Genomic DNA, 17500 nt, shown 5'->3' with positions numbered 1-17500 from the left:
TGTGTTTATATCAGTGTGTGTTTATATCAGAGTGTGTGTTTATATCAGAGTGTGTGTGTTTATATCAGAGTGTGTGTGTTTATATCAGTTTATATAATGTTTATATCAGTGTGTGTGTTTATATCAGAGTGTGTGTTTATATCAGAGTGTGTGTGTTTATATCAGAGTATGTGTGTTTATATCAGAGTGTGTGTTTATATCAGAGTGTGTGTTTATATCAGAGTGTGTGTTTATATCATAGTGTGTGTTTATATCAGAGTGTGTGTGTTTATATCAGAGTGTGTGTGTTTATATCAGTTTATATCATGTTTATATCAGTGTGTGTGTTTATATCAGAGTGTGTGTTTATATCAGAGTGTGTGTGTTTATATCAGAGTATGTGTGTTTATATCAGAGTGTGTGTTTATATCAGAGTGTGTGTTTATATCAGAGTGTGTGTTTATATCAGAGTGTGTGTTTATATAGTTGTGTGTGTTTATATCAGAGTATGTGTGTTTATATCAGAGTGTGTGTGTTTATATCAGAGTGTGTGTTTATATGAGTGTGTGTGTTTATATCAGAGTGTGTGTTTATATCAGAGTATGTGTGTTTATATCAGAGTGTGTGTTTATATCAGAGTGTGTGTTTATATCAGAGTGTGTGTTTATATCAAATGAATGCATGGCTGACAGCGTGGAGTAAAGCCGGTGTGCCCAGGTCAGCGGATTACCTCGAAAAATGTCTCTAAACTAATCCTCTCAAATGAATATGAAACGTGTTTTGCACGCAAAGGAGGGGGAATTCAGGTGTCTGAAGTGCAGCTGATGATGACGACGACGACCAGGCCCTAACGTGCGACCACCACTCACAATGCAACGACCAGTGTTGTAATCAATTCACTATTATCTCGAGTCCGAGTCGAGTCTTGAGTCCCCCCAGGCGTTTGAGTCCAAGTCCATGTCATCAAAGAAGAGTCTGAATCAAGTCGCCCATTACCTGAGTCCAAGTCCAGAGTTACTCAACATGAGCGTGAATCCAGGTGTAGGTGGAACACACGTGCACAAAATTGAATAGTCAGGTATTAATGTAGCTATGAATATCTTATGCCAAATTATTAAGGCCTATTTATTACAAACACATAGAGTTTCCAACTTTCCAACTTCGTTTCCAACTTCCGAGTCTGAATGCAGGAATGAACAACTCCCAAGTCCCAAGTCCCAAGTCGAGTCACGAGGCCTGAAAATGAGTCCAGGACTCGAGTACGACAACAACAACGACTGATAACCTTCACGCCATCTTGTGTTACTTCTGCATCACTTCTATCACCTATCATGAGAGAAGATGAGGGCTTGAACCTGCCAGGAAACAGCACCAGGACCTGAGCTCAGAGCTGAACAGCACCAGGACCTGAGCTCAGAGCTGAACAGCACCAGGACCTGAGCTCAGAGCTGAACAGCACCAGGACCTGAGCGTAGAGCTGAACAGCACCAGGACCTGAGCGTAGAGCTGAACAGCACCAGGACCTGAGCTCAGAGCTGAACAGCACCAGGACCTGAGCTCAGAGCTGAACAGCACGAGGACCTGAGCTCAGAGCTGAACAGCACCAGGACCTGAGCGTAGAGCTGAACAGCACCAGGACCTGAGCTCAGAGCTGAACAGCACCAGGACCTGAGCTCAGAGCTGAACAGCACCAGGACCTGAGCGCAGAGCTGAACAGCACCAGGACCTGAGCTCAGAGCTGAACAGCACCAGGACCTGAGCTCAGAGCTGAACAGCACCAGGACCTGAGCGCAGAGCTGAACAGCACCAGGACCTGAGCTCAGAGCTGAACAGCACCAGGACCTGAGCGCAGAGCTGAACAGCACCAGGACCTGAGCTCAGAGCTGAACAGCACCAGGACCTGAGCGCAGAGCTGAACAGCACCAGGACCTGAGCTCAGAGCTGAACAGCACCAGGACCTGAGCTCAGAGCTGAACAGCACCAGGACCTGAGCTCAGAGCTGAATCAAATACGGGTCAGAGGTGCTGATCCCACCCTGCCTGCCATCAGGTCACAGATGAAGGAGAATCTGATGCTGCTTGGCGCGCGTCACCATCAACATAATTCATGTGTTGTCTGTTGGACGGATTATCATCAGTGTGTTTTTGTTGCTGTTTGTGCAGCGGGTTTCCAAAAAGGATATTCTACTTTGAATTGCTAAATCCTGATCTGAATCTGAAAAGAGGTTGCAAATAATTATTGGTGTTTGTTTGAACCTCCTTGAAATACCAGGTGGGCGGAGGTTAACTGCTGTACACACATGGAGCATTTAGGTTGGGCTGAGCTGTCAGCCTGCCTGGTAAACTAGGCGGTTACGTGAACCCACATTTAATTTCGTTCTACCAGACCGTCTGGGAGGATGTTTTCAGAAATTATAAAGTGCTCTAGCCAATCAGCGACCCGCCTCGTAGTTGACATAGTAACCGGCCAATCAGGAACGTCGGTGGCAAACCAGTGATGGCTGCCTCCCTGGCTGTCCACCTCGAGCAGTAACGTCAACGTTCATCGAGTTTAAACAGCCATAAAGTGCAGTTATTGCAGAAATAGACTCAATAACAATTAAGCAAGTACAGGAGTATGCAACAGCAGAGTTTCTCAGTGGAATATATGTATGTGTGTGTGTATATATATATACTGTATATACTGTATATATTATGCTTTTTCATTGTTTTCACACAAATGAGCAAAATTACATACATGTATGCAACACTAAAAACAAGAGTGTACATACACCTTAAATTGACTTTCCCTTCACATTCTCAATTTCTATCTGACTGATGTCAGCTGGGTCAGCACACAGCATCGTTAGCACTACCTCCTACTGTTCAGACAGCAATCAGCACTTCAATATGTACAGTAAACAGCATCACCTGAAGTAGCATAGCTACGGAGCAGGTTGAAGAGAGAAGATGAAGATCACAGTACGACAAAGCCACATGTACAGTAACGGTAACTTGACTAGTGGCTCTGTAGAGTAGCACCAGTCTAACCACAGCCTCTGGTACCTGACTCTGCTGGTGGCTCTGTAGAGTAGCACCAGTCTAACCACAGCCTCTGGTACCTGACTCTGCTGGTGGCTCTGTAGAGTAGCACCAGTCTAACCACAGCCTCTGGTACCTGACTCTGCTGGTGGCTCTGTAGAGTAGCACCAGTCTAACCACAGCCTCTGGTACCTGACTCTGCTGGTGGCTCTGTAGAGTAGCACCAGTCTAACCACAGCCTCTGGTACCTGACTCTGCTGGTGGCTCTGTAGAGTAGCACCAGTCTAACCACAGCCTCTGGTACCTGACTCTGCTGGTTCTCCTTCTGTCTCTGGGCTTCTCTGCTGCGTCTGGAGCTCCACTCCCTCAGCGCCTCCTGGGCCTCCTGGGTCAGACAGCCTGACAGAGGCTGCTCCCCTTCCAGGCTCTGGATCAGACACAGGCTGGCATAAACGCTGGTCAGGTAGTAGCCACCTGGAGGCAGGAAAAGAGCACAGACACACCGGTATACTCGCGTATCTTTACTGAGTATTTATTTCTCTGACAAGTTTTTACTTTTACTCCCTACATTTGAACACAAATATCTGTACTTTCCACTCTTTACATTTTCAAAACAGGCTAGTTAATTTACGGTAGTTTTAATACACAGATATATTTAGAAACAGGAGAGACCGCATAACATTTCACTCCGACTAAAACGTGAAAAAATGCAGGTTTAAAGAAAATATTTTTTCGATTGTTTTGGTCCGAGTGAAATGTTCTACGGTCTCTCCCAATTCTAAAATATAGCTGAACCGTTTGGTTTGACCAAGTAAAACCATTTTTATAAGCATTTTACGAAATGTCTATGGGAAAATAAATTGCGGGAAAAAATGTACTCTGGTACAGAGCTGAAGCAGGAAGTGACGTTCACTTTGCCTCTCAATAGTCTTCTTATTTCCCTTCATCTGCCTTGTCTGGCCGACACAGAGACACAGATATATATATATATATATATATATATATATATATATATATATATATAAACTGAATGTGAACTGAGGCCGACACAGAGAGTGGTTGTTTGCAACGTCACATGAAAGTCATATTCTGCTCCTTCTGTCATTTCACTGAAACACTCGTATGGTCTTTGGGAATATAAAGCATTGGACCTGTCTGCCACAGGTCAAATACTACAGTATAATGGACATTTTGTATATTAACTGCTAGTGCTAAGCTACTGCTAGTGCTAATACATTGTCCTATCAGTGCTGTAGTGATATGGAAATCCTCTTTCAATTGAAGGATTACATGGCTCTCTATGAATTTAACAAATGACAACCTTTGAGCTGATGAAAACCTTTCCCATCAGATGAACAGAAAAAACAATGCTAGTCAAGCTAAAAGCAACGTTTTGGAGATATAAGCTGTTCAATGCCGTCTAGTAGCGTCTAGTTGGGCGCAGGTCGTACCCTCTCCACACAGCCAGGACGGCTCCAGCAGCTCCATCATGTACTCCACCTCCATCAGGATGTGTGGCCGGTTACACTCCACAATCACATAGGCCAAGGAGGGCAGGAAGTCATCCCAGTTTACTTCCTGTCCTGAGAAGCAGACGACAGGAGGGCAGCGTTAGAAGAAGCTATAGTGTAAGTCAAGTCAAGTCAAGTCAAGTCAAGTCAAGTCAAGTCAAGTCAAGTCAAGTCAAGTCAAGTTTATTTATATAGCCCTAATTCACAAGCATGCCCCAGAGGGCTTCACAGAAAATATGTCTAGCTAATTCTAGCTGACACAACAGTAGCAAATTACAGTAGTAATGATAACACATTGAACAATTGATAGAGAAATATAGAAAATATAGAAATATAGGATAGAGCGGAGGAGAGAGCAGGAGAAGGGAAGGAGAGCAGGGGGAATGTGAGAGAGTGATGAGGTGGGGAGGGAATGGGAAATGTTGGGGAGTATAGGAGGTGGGGAAGGAGCAGGGGAAGGGGGAAAGAGGAGAGAGCAGGAGAGGGGAGGGGGAGTTGTGGGGGAGGAGACAGCAGGGAGAGGGAGGATGTGGGGAGAGAATGGGAAATGTGGGGGAGGAGAGAACGGAGAAGGAGAGGTGGGGAAAGGAGCAGGGGAAGGGGGAAAGAAAGAGAATGGGTGCCATGCTTTAAAATAGAATGGATGCCAAGGGGGGTTCGGGGACGGGAGGAGGTGGGGAGGGAGAGCAGGGGGAGTATATATGGAGAGAACAGGGAAAGGAGGGCTAGCTGACACAACAGTAACAAATTACAGTAGTAATAATAACACATCGAACAATCATATGATAGAGAAATATAGACACACACAGAAAAACTTTCCAGCCAATGGTTCGGTCAGGAACGAAATTCCTGACCGAAAAGTGCCCCACATGTTTTCTGCTCCCTTTTCGACCAGGAATCCAACGACGCCATGCGCGGGCCATTGGTGTAGTAGGATATATGATGGTGACACTTTGAATTCGATCAATTGTAACGACACAGGAGACATTTTCTTCTATTTATCCCCGGAGAAATGGAGTCCCTGATCCTGAACATCCCACCCAGCCTTCCATATAGTTAGACCTAGTAAACATTAGCTAGCATCATTTGTTGTATCGCAGTGACGTTTGCTACATGTAGCTAGCTAACTACCATTGCAAGTGATCTAAGTGGGTTTTATCTGATACCATTACATGATGGGACCCCTCAAGTTTCTCCAACCAACTAAGTGTGCTAAGCCTATGGTGCTAAGCCACCCTGCTGCCAAAAAAGACACTCACCATGTAAGGAGCCGATGGCCTTGTGGACACACTTGCACACTTGCAGCAGCAGCAGCACCTTATCGATGGGCGAGTGGGTCCTCTGCATCAGCGCCAGCTTCTGCTTCACGCGCTCCAGCTCCCGGCTGTCGGGAACGCCCGTCAGCACGCCCAGCCGATCCATGGCCGCTTCGCCCTTCAGCTGCAGCAGGCTGTGGCCGAGGCGCTGGCTGGACCCGTCCAGACCGTGCAGCCTCACCAGGGCTCGGTCCAGGAGGGGTTTCAGCGGCCGGAGCACACAGGTGAACATGGCCCGCTCCAGAGACAGGTCTGTCAAGACATGAGACGTTACAGGTGAACATGTCCCGCTCCAGAGACAGGTCTGTCAAGACATGAGACATTACAGGTGAACATGTCCCGCTCCAGAGACAGGTCTGTCAAGACATGAGACATTACAGGTGAACATGTCCCGCTCCAGAGACAGGTATGTCAAGACATAAGACATTACAGGTGAACATGTCCCGCTCCAGAGACAGGTCTGTCAAGACATAAGACGTTACAGGTGAACATGTCCCGCTCCAGAGACAGGTCTGTCAAGACATAAGACATTACAGGTGAACATGTCCCGCTCCAGAGACAGGTCTGTCAAGACATGAGACGTTACAGGTGAACATGTCCCACTCCAGAGACAGGTCTGTCAAGACATGAGACATTACAGGTGAACATGTCCCGCTCCAGAGACAGGTCTGTCAAGACATAAGACGTTACAGGTGAACATGTCCCGCTCCAGAGACAGGTCTGTCAAGACATGAAACATTACAGGTGAACATGTCCCGCTCCAGAGACAGGTCTGTCAAGACATAAGACATTACAGGTGAACATGTCCCGCTCCAGAGACAGGTCTGTCAAGACATAAGACATTACAGGTGAACATGTCCCGCTCCAGAGACAGGTCTGTCAAGACATAAGACGTTACAGGTGAACATGTCCCGCTCCAGAGACAGGTCTGTCAAGACATAAGACGTTACAGGTGAACATGTCCCGCTCCAGAGACAGGTCTGTCAAGACATAAGACGTTACAGGTGAACATGTTGTTTGTCATACTTTGCATAAACCAGCCATATGACATGTCACAGTAACATCACGTGACGTCTCTGAAGAAGACTGCAGGAAGTCAGCAGTCGAAACTGTCAGCTATGGCAAACAAAAACCTACTCGTCTTTCATTATGAACAATTAATTACAGTTCATTTTAGTGAGACGAAATGAACTTGTTTGGAGGGTTTCATTGAATGCTTTAAATCTAGGGATATATCACTGAGCTTGAAAGCCTCAATGGACTCAAACAGTGCCTGGACTGTGCCTGTATGGTGAACTGCACAGAGGGTAGGAGAGGATGGAGAGGACTGTCTCTAAACTGTATGAGCAGAGGGTAGTAGAGGATGCAGAGGACTGTCTAAACCAGAGGTTCTCAAATGTTTTTCAGCCAAGGAGCCCTTACAAGATAGAAAATATACCGGGGACCCCCTCATTCTGATTTGTGATTTTGGGCTAAGCTTAATTGTTTCCATGGTAACGTGCTTGACTTTTAAATTGATCGTTTGTTTTTTTTCCTAAATATTTTTTTTCCGATTTTTTATCCCATTTCTATCCCCCTTTAGTGCTAATTTAATTTATTATTTATCCTGGTTGCTACTCCACCCTCTGCCGATCTGGGGAGAGCCGAAACTGGCTCCATGCTTCCTCCGAGCCATGGGCAGTTAGCCAGCCGCTTCTTTTCACCTGACAGGGGAAGCTTCACCGGTAGGACATAGCACGTGGGAGGTTCACGCTATTCCAACCAGTTCCCCTACCTCCGAACAGGCGCCCTTAACGACCAGAGGAGGAACCACATTAGCAACCAGGATATTGCATGTTTTTGGTGAAGGGGGTTCCTATATGAAGGAAACCCGCGGGAGGCACGGGGAGAACATGCTCCACACAGAAAGGCCCTTTTGACGACCCCACCCGGGCGGTGGGGACTCGAGGACATGTGGACGGGCACGCATTCCGTCAGCGTTCACAGCGTCCCAGACAGGAATCGAACCCAGGCGACAGCGCTTACTACTGCACCACCGTACGCCCTTAAATTGATAGTTTTGTTAGATTAGAATGTAATCCATGCACCATTTTAGATTTAAAGCATAACATATTTTCGTTGAAAATATGACCCCTGGGGGTCCCCGGACCCCCATTTGAGAACCACTGGTCTAAACTGTATGAGCAGAGGGTAGCAGAGGATGGAGAGGACTGTCTAAACTGTATGAGCAGAGGGTAGTAGAGGATGGAGAGGACTGTCTAAACTGTATGAGCAGAGGGTAGTAGAGGATGGAGAGGACTGTCTAAACTGTATGAGCAGAGGGTAGTAGAGGGTAGTAGAGGACTGTCTAAACTGTATGAGCAGAGGGTAGTAGAGGGTAGTAGAGGACTGTCTAAACTGTATGAGCAGAGGGTAGTAGAGGACTGTCTAAACTGTATGAGCAGAGGGTAGTAGAGGGTAGTAGAGGACTGTCTAAACTGTATGAGCAGAGGGTAGTAGAGGACTGTCTAAACTGTATGAGCAGAGGGTAGTAGAGGACTGTCTAAACTGTATGAGCAGAGGGTAGTAGAGGGTAGTAGAGGACTGTCTAAACTGTATGAGCAGAGGGTAGTAGAGGGTAGTAGAGGACAGGGCCGCTGGAAGTCATTTTAAGCAGGGGGTGCTGGGAAAAAATTTGACGTTTTTTTTTTACATTTTTTTGCCATATTTATAGTCGATTTGACGCTTCTATCTGTTCAATACTAGACCTAGAAATGTTCTTTCCTATGAAGTTTTTTTGTTGATTTATATTAATATGGGGACCTTGAACAATTTTAGCTTGGTTGCCCAAATGGCAACTTTGGGCAACTCTGGGAATTTGCATAATCCAAGATGCCCGCCGAACGCCATCTCAAAAATGTTACTTTTGACCCGCTTGTCCTAGAATGATGTGTAATACCTCTTTTTTAGGGTTTTCATGTGTGTAGAATCCATTTCTGATGTTATTTTTTTTAATTGCAGTTCAATCTCATGTGCTAAAGGTCAGGTCAATGTTAAAATTGACCTCTGGGTGGACAATGAATAATGAATCTTTGTGTGAGAACTGCCATTAACATGTCACAAGAACTGGTATTCAGAAATATAAAAGTGTGAAAAAAAGTATGCAATAAGACAATAATCTTTATATTTCGCAACTAAATTAAATATCTGTATGCAGGCCCTCGCCCTCCTGATCGGCACCTTCATCAAAACTCTCTTCCCCAACATCCTGGTCTACATCCTCCTCCTGGTCTACATCATTCTCAAAAGCCTCCTCAGCATCCTCCATGTCATCATCCTCCTCATCTGTAGCTTGAACATCTCGGCTGTTCGTGTATGGATTGCAGCAGCTATCTTCACCAGAGCAGTTACAGTATGACGTGCATGAAAGATGTTCTTTGTGGCAGCCACACGCCTCAGTGATGCACTTCTTACCCTGTGCCCTACATCGACACCGGATCACGTCAATTAGCTCTGGCGGTGCCGGGTCACCTTTAGCAATGACAGGAACAGGGATACTATCATGGATCTCCCATCCAAATTTTGTGACATCGGCTGACACGTCAGGTGGAGCTTGGTGGTCTGCCGCTTCCCACAACATCACTTGTAAATGAGCCCTCAACACGTGCTGCAACAGGTTGGTCGTTGTTGGAGGAAGGGCCATCACTTTGGGGCTTTTTTTCTTTTTGGTGAACAGCGTAAATCGGGCAGATTCCATAGAAGTTCCGGGCAACTGACGATACAGAGCAAGGAGGAAGGGTTTTGCTGCCTCCAGCAAATCAGCCTCTGTCACGCCCACTTCACCCAGTACATCAGCCAAGCCTGGGAAGTTCCCTGCCAGCAAAGTTTTTAGTGTGCTGATCTTGCCTTTGCCATATGGATATGAGGTCGTGTCGCATCCGCTGAGGGTGTGCATGCCAAGGAGTTGCAGACATTTTGGCCCTAGGTCAGCACAGGTTGCGTTGATATCCAGTACAGTCCCATCCCAACGCTCCATCTGCACTTTGCACTGTAGGTCCGCCCGATACACCCAATACACCAACAGGACAAACACATCAGTGTCGTCACTAAGCACGCGTATCACACCCTTTCCAGAGTTGGCTGCCACAAGGACATAGGAAATCATGGTGATGTCTGCCTCGTCATGACCAAATGCACCATCATCCAGAGTATCCATTGTCACATTGTCATCAACACTGAAGGTGGACAACATGCTCGCCAGCCTCCGCTTGTTGTTCTTGCTCTTCAGGATGACATCTCTTTTGGGTAAAGGACTGGCGATGGAGAGCTCATAGTCGATGATGATATCACCAGCCCGACGCATTCTCTCATGATCCTTCGCAGAGACATCTTGGTACTTGTCGAAGACAATGATTTTCTCAGTGGCAGCTGGGTAGCGTCTCAAACGACCCTGGATGGATGCGATAAGATCTGAGGGACTGCCCCCGTGTGGCCACACAATATGGTAGAACAGCTGTGAAACATCCACAATGACAATATCAGCTGGTGTTGGCAATGTCTCAGGCACACCAAGGCATTTGACCAGCCCTGACTTGCTACCTTTGCGGAGGCAACCATGCTCATCAATGATCGATGCAGGCACAGCACACAGTTCATAGGTAAATAGAGGCTCAAGCTTCATCTGCCTCCGCTGACCAATCACCAATAATCAGAGAAAAATGTTCTTAAGGTCTATTACTGGCCTGACTTTGTTTCCCTTCACCTTTTTCTTGAGAACAGACATCGTCTTGATGGGGCTACTGATAGGGTTGTAAAACCCATTAGGTAGACTGGCAATGTATTTATTCTCAATTTTTTCTCCAATCACAATCGAGTCAGCAACATTCACAACAGCGGGTGCAATTTGGCCAGTGACGGGATTGTACAGATGAGGGCGGTGATCTTCCAGTGGGTGAGGATACTTCTCCACCTCTGCATCAATGAGACCCCGATCTTTTGCGTCCAAGACACGCCGGAGCTTCAATTCCTCTTTGTGCGGTTTCTGTGCTTTTTGACCTGGTGTATAAGCAGAGTACATATGATCCACACAGTCTGATATATGTACAGTGATGGGGAAGGCATCAATCCACTCACACACAAGCTCAGCAGACAGTGTCATGCCCATGAGAGCTCCTTTGCCAATCTTTATGGCAGTCTGCTCACCAAACTGGTCAGCAGAGACAGCGTTCCAGTATCCATCATGGTGCCGACAGACAAGGTCTGGCTTAGCCTCGGTGGCATGGAGCGCACGCATCTCCAGCAGGTACTGGGTCAGATATCGAGCGTACTGCACATGGCCAGCAAGGAAGAAGTACTTCATCATGCGCTCCATGGTCTGCTGCTTCAAGTAAATGTCACCTTCTCTCTCAGCACGTTCAAACTGGTGGATGAGAAGTGTAGGAAGAATGAAGTTGTCTACCCAGTGTCGGCCAGTGGGATGGAGGCGAGCAGTGTCCAGGTACTGCTCTATCTGTTCAAATGTCTTCAGCCCAGTTGATAGAAACCGCTTCAAGAGTGCTGCTAATACACCCCGAAAGGCCCTCATGGCTTTCACCCAGGACTTACCATTGAAGATGCCTGTCAGCCCTCCATATGCTGCCGCCACATACACTTCCAGTGCTGAACCTTGCATCAGTTTTGCGATGCAGCTGAGGAATGACTGTATAATATGCATCCCACCGGGATGGGCGATTACGTTATCGAACTGCACCGGCTGGTTGCAGCATATCTGCTTGGTTACAACAAACAGTTGCATGTCAATGGTGAGGTGAACGTATGTCATTCCCATGTCAACCAGTGAGCGCTGCATGTATGTCAGGGTTGTGAGTATTGTGTCTGGATGAGAAGGAGGTGCATCAATCAAGGGCCAAACATATAAGTGCTGGCAGGTCTGAGTATGCCATGGCTCCTGGCTAGCTGATTGTTGAAACCATTCCACTCCATAGCATCTTGCCCTTGGTTCAAGCTGTTGAGCCACTGTGTGTCCTTCTCTTGCGCAGCCACCAGACTGGCCTGTCGAGCACATACCTCCTTAAAACTGACCCAGGTGTTCTTGTCAGTTGGTATTTCAGGAGGAATTACCTTCTTAGGGCCAGTGTAGTGTATAAGCGTGCACCAGAGGTCAAATGTAACTTTGACCTGAACTTTAGCACATGAGATTGACCTTTAATTTAAAAAACAACATCAGAATTGGATTCTACACACATGAAAACCCTAAAAAAGAGGTATTACACATCATTCTAGGACAAGCGGGTCAAAAGTAAAAAATTTGAGACGGCGTTCGGTGGCCATCTTGGATTATGCAAATGCCCAACGTTGCCCTTTGGGCAACCAAGCTAAAATTGTTCAAGGTCCCCATATTAACACAAATCAACAAAAAAACTTCATAGGAAAGAACATTTCTAGGTTCAGGAAATGACAAATCGACTATTAGAGGAATATCTCATTTTAAATTAACATTAGGATACTATTGTGATGTAATTATTCCGTATTTTCTCCTTTTCTCACTCATTCAGAGCAAAGAGGGAGATATATAGCATGATGATAATGCTCTATATCTCCCTATTTGCTCTGAATACACCAGTTAACATGACACAGACTTAACATGACAGAAATATTATCAGCAAACTTAATGACTAGACTAACTATTCTGATCTGAATGGCATATATCAAGAAACATTGACTCCTCTCTTTGCTGTATAGTGGGAGGTGCATTTTTGAGTAGGCTATTAAAATAGCATGTCAAGTTCACATTTCTTTATTGCCAGATTAAACAATTCGTATTGGTTGTTGGTTGGTTCAACACAACATGTGCGTGCATGCGCGCTTCTTCTTCTTCTCTATAGCCTACAAGCATGTAACTTCCTTGATTGTTATTGTTGATAATTCTATTTAAATAGGCTACATTTTCATTTCCCGAAACATTCTTAAACAAGAAAGGAACATAGTGCACTGCAAAATATTTTTAATTACATTTGTAAAAAAAAAAAAAAAAAAAAAAAAAAAAAAATTGGAAAAAATCTAGGGGGTGCTGCAGCACCTGCAGCACCCCTACTTCCCGCGGGCCTGGTAGAGGACTGTCTAAACTGTATGAGCAGAGGGTAGTAGAGGGTAGTAGAGGACTGTCTAAACTGTATGAGCAGAGGGTAGTAGAGGGTAGTAGAGGACTGTCTAAACTGTATGAGCAGAGGGTAGTAGAGGATGGAGAGGACTGTCTAAACTGTATGAGCAGAGGGTAGTAGAGGATGGAGAGGACTGTCTAAACTGTATGAGCAGAGGGTAGTAGAGGACTGTCTAAACTGTATGAGCAGAGGGTAGTAGAGGACTGTCTAAACTGTATGAGCAGAGGGTAGTAGAGGACTGTCTAAACTGTATGAGCAGAGGGTAGTAGAGGGTAGTAGAGGACTGTCTAAACTGTATGAGCAGAGGGTAGTAGAGGGTAGTAGAGGACTGTCTAAACTGTATGAGCAGAGGGTAGCAGAGGATGGAGAGGACTGTCTAAACTGTATGAGCAGAGGGTAGTAGAGGACTGTCTAAACTGTATGAGCAGAGGGTAGTAGAGGACTGTCTAAACTGTATGAGCAGAGGGTAGTAGAGGACTGTCTAAACTGTATGAGCAGAGGGTAGTAGAGGACTGGATAATTTAAAAACTACATTTTTATATCCCTCTGTTGGACTCTTTTTTACATTTTCAATTTTCTGTTCTCTTGTAAATTTTATTTCCATAATAAACCATTTACAGAGTTTCACTGCCGGAAAACTCTGTTCATGGTTTAGCCCGGCATCTCTCGGCCTGTCTCGGAGGGGAGTCCCCGGATGGGGGTCCGCTGCTGGGTCCACTGCCTGGGTGGGCCCGCGTGGCCTGCGTGGCCTGCTCTCTCAGTTCCCAGTCACTAGCTGGGGGCGGGTCTGGGAGCGGGTCGCGTGGGGGGTGGGCTTACCCAGGCGACCATTGCTGGGCCCCTGTAGCACAACGACCTCACAAGGTTCCTCCTCAGCCAAGCCAAGTCACTGGGGCAATCCATTTGGTGGAAAGGTTTTCTTGCGTTCACTGGGGGTGTGGGGACGCCGCTGTGTCCCGGCCCGGCCTTCTCTCCCACGCCTTATGTGGGCGGGGGGCCGGGGCGGGGGGCATCGGTGCTCTTCATCACTGGTCGAGGGCTGCCGGTTGGTTTAGAACAGTTTAGGTAGGCGATAGATTAGCTACAGCCTACGGCTGACCTGTTAGTGTTCAGGCAAAGATCAGACTAGAGCAGAGTAGGATAGGCCAGATTAGGCTGTAGACTAGCTAGATACTATGTCCCAGCTAGCTCTGGTTAATGCTTAGAGTAGTCAGTTGTCTGATCTCCCCCCCCCCCTCTCTTTCTCTTTCCCCCGCTCCTTTCCCTTCTTCCCCCTCCTGTTCCCCACTCTCCCACATTTCCCACTCCCCCCCCGCCCCCTCTCTTTCCATGCTCTTCCCTCCCCCGCCGCCCCTTCCCACGTTCCCCCTGCTCTCCCTCCCCTGCACCCTCCCACCTCTCCTTCTCTGTTCTCTCCTCCTCCCTGTCCTCTCCCCTCTCTCACATTCCCCCTGCACTCCTTCCCCTACACCCCCCCCACCTCTCCTTCTCTGCTCTCTCCTCCTCTCTGTCCTCTCGGGGTGGGGGGGAGGAGGGGGCGGAGAGGTCTGTTCCCTCCCCCGCCTCCTCCTCCCGCGTTCCCCCTGCACCCTCCCACCTCTCCTCTGTTCTCTCCTCCTCTCCCCCTGCACTCCTTCCCCTGCACCCTCCCACCTCTCCTTCTCTGCTCTCTCCTCCTCTCTGTCCTCTCGGGGTGGGGGGGAGGAGGGGGCGGAGAGGTCTGTTCCCTCCCCCGCCTCCTCCTCCCGCGTTCCCCCTGCACCCTCCCACCTCTCCTTCTCTGTTCTCTCCTCCTCTCCCCCTGCACTCCTTCCCCTGCACCCTCCCACCTCTCCTTCTCTGTTCTCTCCTCCTCTCTGTCCTCTCTGGGGGGGGGGGGGGATGGGATGTGGGACGCTCCCCCTGCTTCTCTACCCTGGCTCTCCCTCCCCTGCATCCCCATCTCTCCTTCTCTCCTCCTCCACATTCATATCTTCTCCCCACCTCCCCCCTCTCCTCCGTCTATATTGCTCATTCTCTCCCCACCTCCTCCCTCCCCCTGCTCTCTTCTCCCCCACACCTCCCCTCCCTTCCCCTCTCCTGCTCTCTCCCCTTGCTCCTTCCCCACCTCCTATACCCTCCCCACCCCATCACTCTCTCACATTCCCCCTGCTATTCTCCCTTCTCCTGCGCTCTCCTCTGCTCTCCCCTCATTCCTATATTTTCTATATTATCAATTGTTCAAATGTTATCTTTATTCTGTATATTCATGTTACTGTTGTGTCAGCTAGAATTAGCTAGATATACTTTCTGTGAAGCCCTCTGAGACATGCTTGTGAATTAGGGCTATATAAATAAACTTGATTTGATTTGATTTGATTTGATTTGACTGTCTAAACTGTATGAGCAGAGGGTAGTAGAGGACTGTCTAAACTGTATGAGCAGAGGGTAGTAGAGGACTGTCTAAACTGTATGAGCAGAGGGTAGTAGAGGACTGTCTAAACTGTATGAGCAGAGGGTAGTAGAGGACTGTCTAAACTGTATGAGCAGAGGGTAGTAGAGGATGCAGAGGACTGTCTAAACTGTATGAGCAGAGGGTAGCAGAGGGTAGTAGAGGGTAGTAGAGGACTGTCTAAACTGTATGAGCAGAGGGTAGCAGAGGGTAGTAGAGGACTGTCTAAACTGTATGAGCAGAGGGTAGTAGAGGGTAGTAGAGGACTGTCTAAACTGTATGAGCAGAGGGTAGCAGAGGGTAGTAGAGGACTGTCTAAACTGTATGAGCAGAGGGTAGTAGAGGACTGTCTAAACTGTATGAGCAGAGGGTAGTAGAGGACTGTCTAAACTGTATGAGCAGAGGGTAGTAGAGGATGGAGAGGACTGTCTAAACTGTATGAGCAGAGGGTAGTAGAGGGTAGTAGAGGACTGTCTAAACTGTATGAGTAGAGGGTAGTAGAGGACTGTCTAAACTGTATGAGCAGAGGGTAGTAGAGGGTAGTAGAGGACTGTCTAAACTGTATGAGCAGAGGGTAGTAGAGGACTGTCTAAACTGTATGAGCAGAGGGTAGTAGAGGATGCAAAGGACTGTCTAAACTGTATGAGCAGAGGGTAGCAGAGGGTAGTAGAGGGTAGTAGAGGACTGTCTAAACTGTATGAGCAGAGGGTAGTAGAGGACTGTCTAAACTGTATGAGTAGAGGGTAGTAGAGGACTGTCTAAACTGTATGAGCAGAGGGTAGTAGAGGGTAGTAGAGGACTGTCTAAACTGTATGAGCAGAGGGTAGTAGAGGACTGTCTAAACTGTATGAGCAGAGGGTAGTAGAGGATGCAGAGGACTGTCTAAACTGTATGAGCAGAGGGTAGCAGAGGGTAGTAGAGGGTAGTAGAGGACTGTCTAAACTGTATGAGCAGAGGGTAGTAGAGGGTAGTAGAGGACTGTCTAAACTGTATGAGCAGAGGGTAGCAGAGGGTAGTAGAGGACTGTCTAAACTGTATGAGCAGAGGGTAGTAGAGGGTAGTAGAGGACTGTCTAAACTGTATGAGCAGAGGGTAGTAGAGGACTGTCTAAACTGTATGAGCAGAGGGTAGTAGAGGGTAGTAGAGGACTGTCTAAACTGTATGAGCAGAGGGTAGTAGAGGGTAGTAGAGGACTGTCTAAACTGTATGAGCAGAGGGTAGTAGAGGACTGTCTAAACTGTATGAGCAGAGGGTAGTAGAGGGTAGTAGAGGACTGTCTAAACTGTATGAGCAGAGGGTAGTAGAGGACTGTCTAAACTGTATGAGCAGAGGGTAGTAGAGGGTAGTAGAGGACTGTCTAAACTGTATGAGCAGAGGGTAGTAGAGGGTAGTAGAGGACTGTCTAAACTGTATGAGCAGAGGGTAGCAGAGGGTAGTAGAGGACTGTCTAAACTGTATGAGCAGAGGGTAGTAGAGGGTAGTAGAGGACTGTCTAAACTGTATGAGCAGAGGGTAGTAGAGGACTGTCTAAACTGTATGAGCAGAGGGTAGTAGAGGGTAGTAGAGGACTGTCTAAACTGTATGAGCAGAGGGTAGTAGAGGGTAGTAGAGGACTGTCTAAACTGTATGAGCAGAGGGTAGTAGAGGGTAGTAGAGGACTGTCTAAACTGTATGAGCAGAGGGTAGTAGAGGACTGTCTAAACTGTATGAGCAGAGGGTAGTAGAGGGTAGTAGAGGACTGTCTAAACTGTATGAGCAGAGGGTAGTAGAGGGTAGTAGAGGACTGTCTAAACTGTATGAGCAGAGGGTAGTAGAGGACTGTCTAAACTGTATGAGCAGAGGGTAGTAGAGGACTGTCTAAACTGTATGAGCAGAGGGTAGTAGAGGACTGTCTAAACTGTATGAGCAGAGGGTAGTAGAGGACTGTCTAAACTGTATGAGCAGAGGGTAGTAGAGGACTGTCTAAACTGTATGAGCAGAGGGTAGCAGAGGGTAGTAGAGGACTGTCTAAACTGTATGAGCAGAGGGTAGTAGAGGACTGTCTAAACTGTATGAGCAGAGGGTAGTAGAGGGTAGTAGAGGACTGTCTAAACTGTATGAGCAG

General features: G+C 47.2%; 1 protein-coding gene across 1 annotated transcript in view; it reads right to left on the bottom strand.

Moving 5' to 3' along the window:
• Positions 1–17500, bottom strand: part of rin1b (Ras and Rab interactor 1b) — a gene marked incomplete at both ends in the record, with an annotated part of 32356 nt that overhangs the window by 4192 nt on the left and 10664 nt on the right. Inside the window, 3 exons of the mRNA XM_083640507.1 lie at positions 3304–3473; positions 4451–4582; positions 5770–6078. Of these exons, the coding sequence (XP_083496633.1) occupies positions 3304–3473; positions 4451–4582; positions 5770–6078 (611 nt within the window). The remainder of the gene's footprint in view (positions 1–3303; positions 3474–4450; positions 4583–5769; positions 6079–17500) is intronic.

This window comes from Poromitra crassiceps, assembly GCF_964638095.1.
Source record: "Poromitra crassiceps genome assembly, chromosome: 7".
In the NCBI taxonomy this organism is placed as follows: Eukaryota; Metazoa; Chordata; class Actinopteri; order Beryciformes; family Melamphaidae; genus Poromitra; species Poromitra crassiceps.
This window is presented reverse-complemented; position numbering and strand designations above follow the sequence as displayed.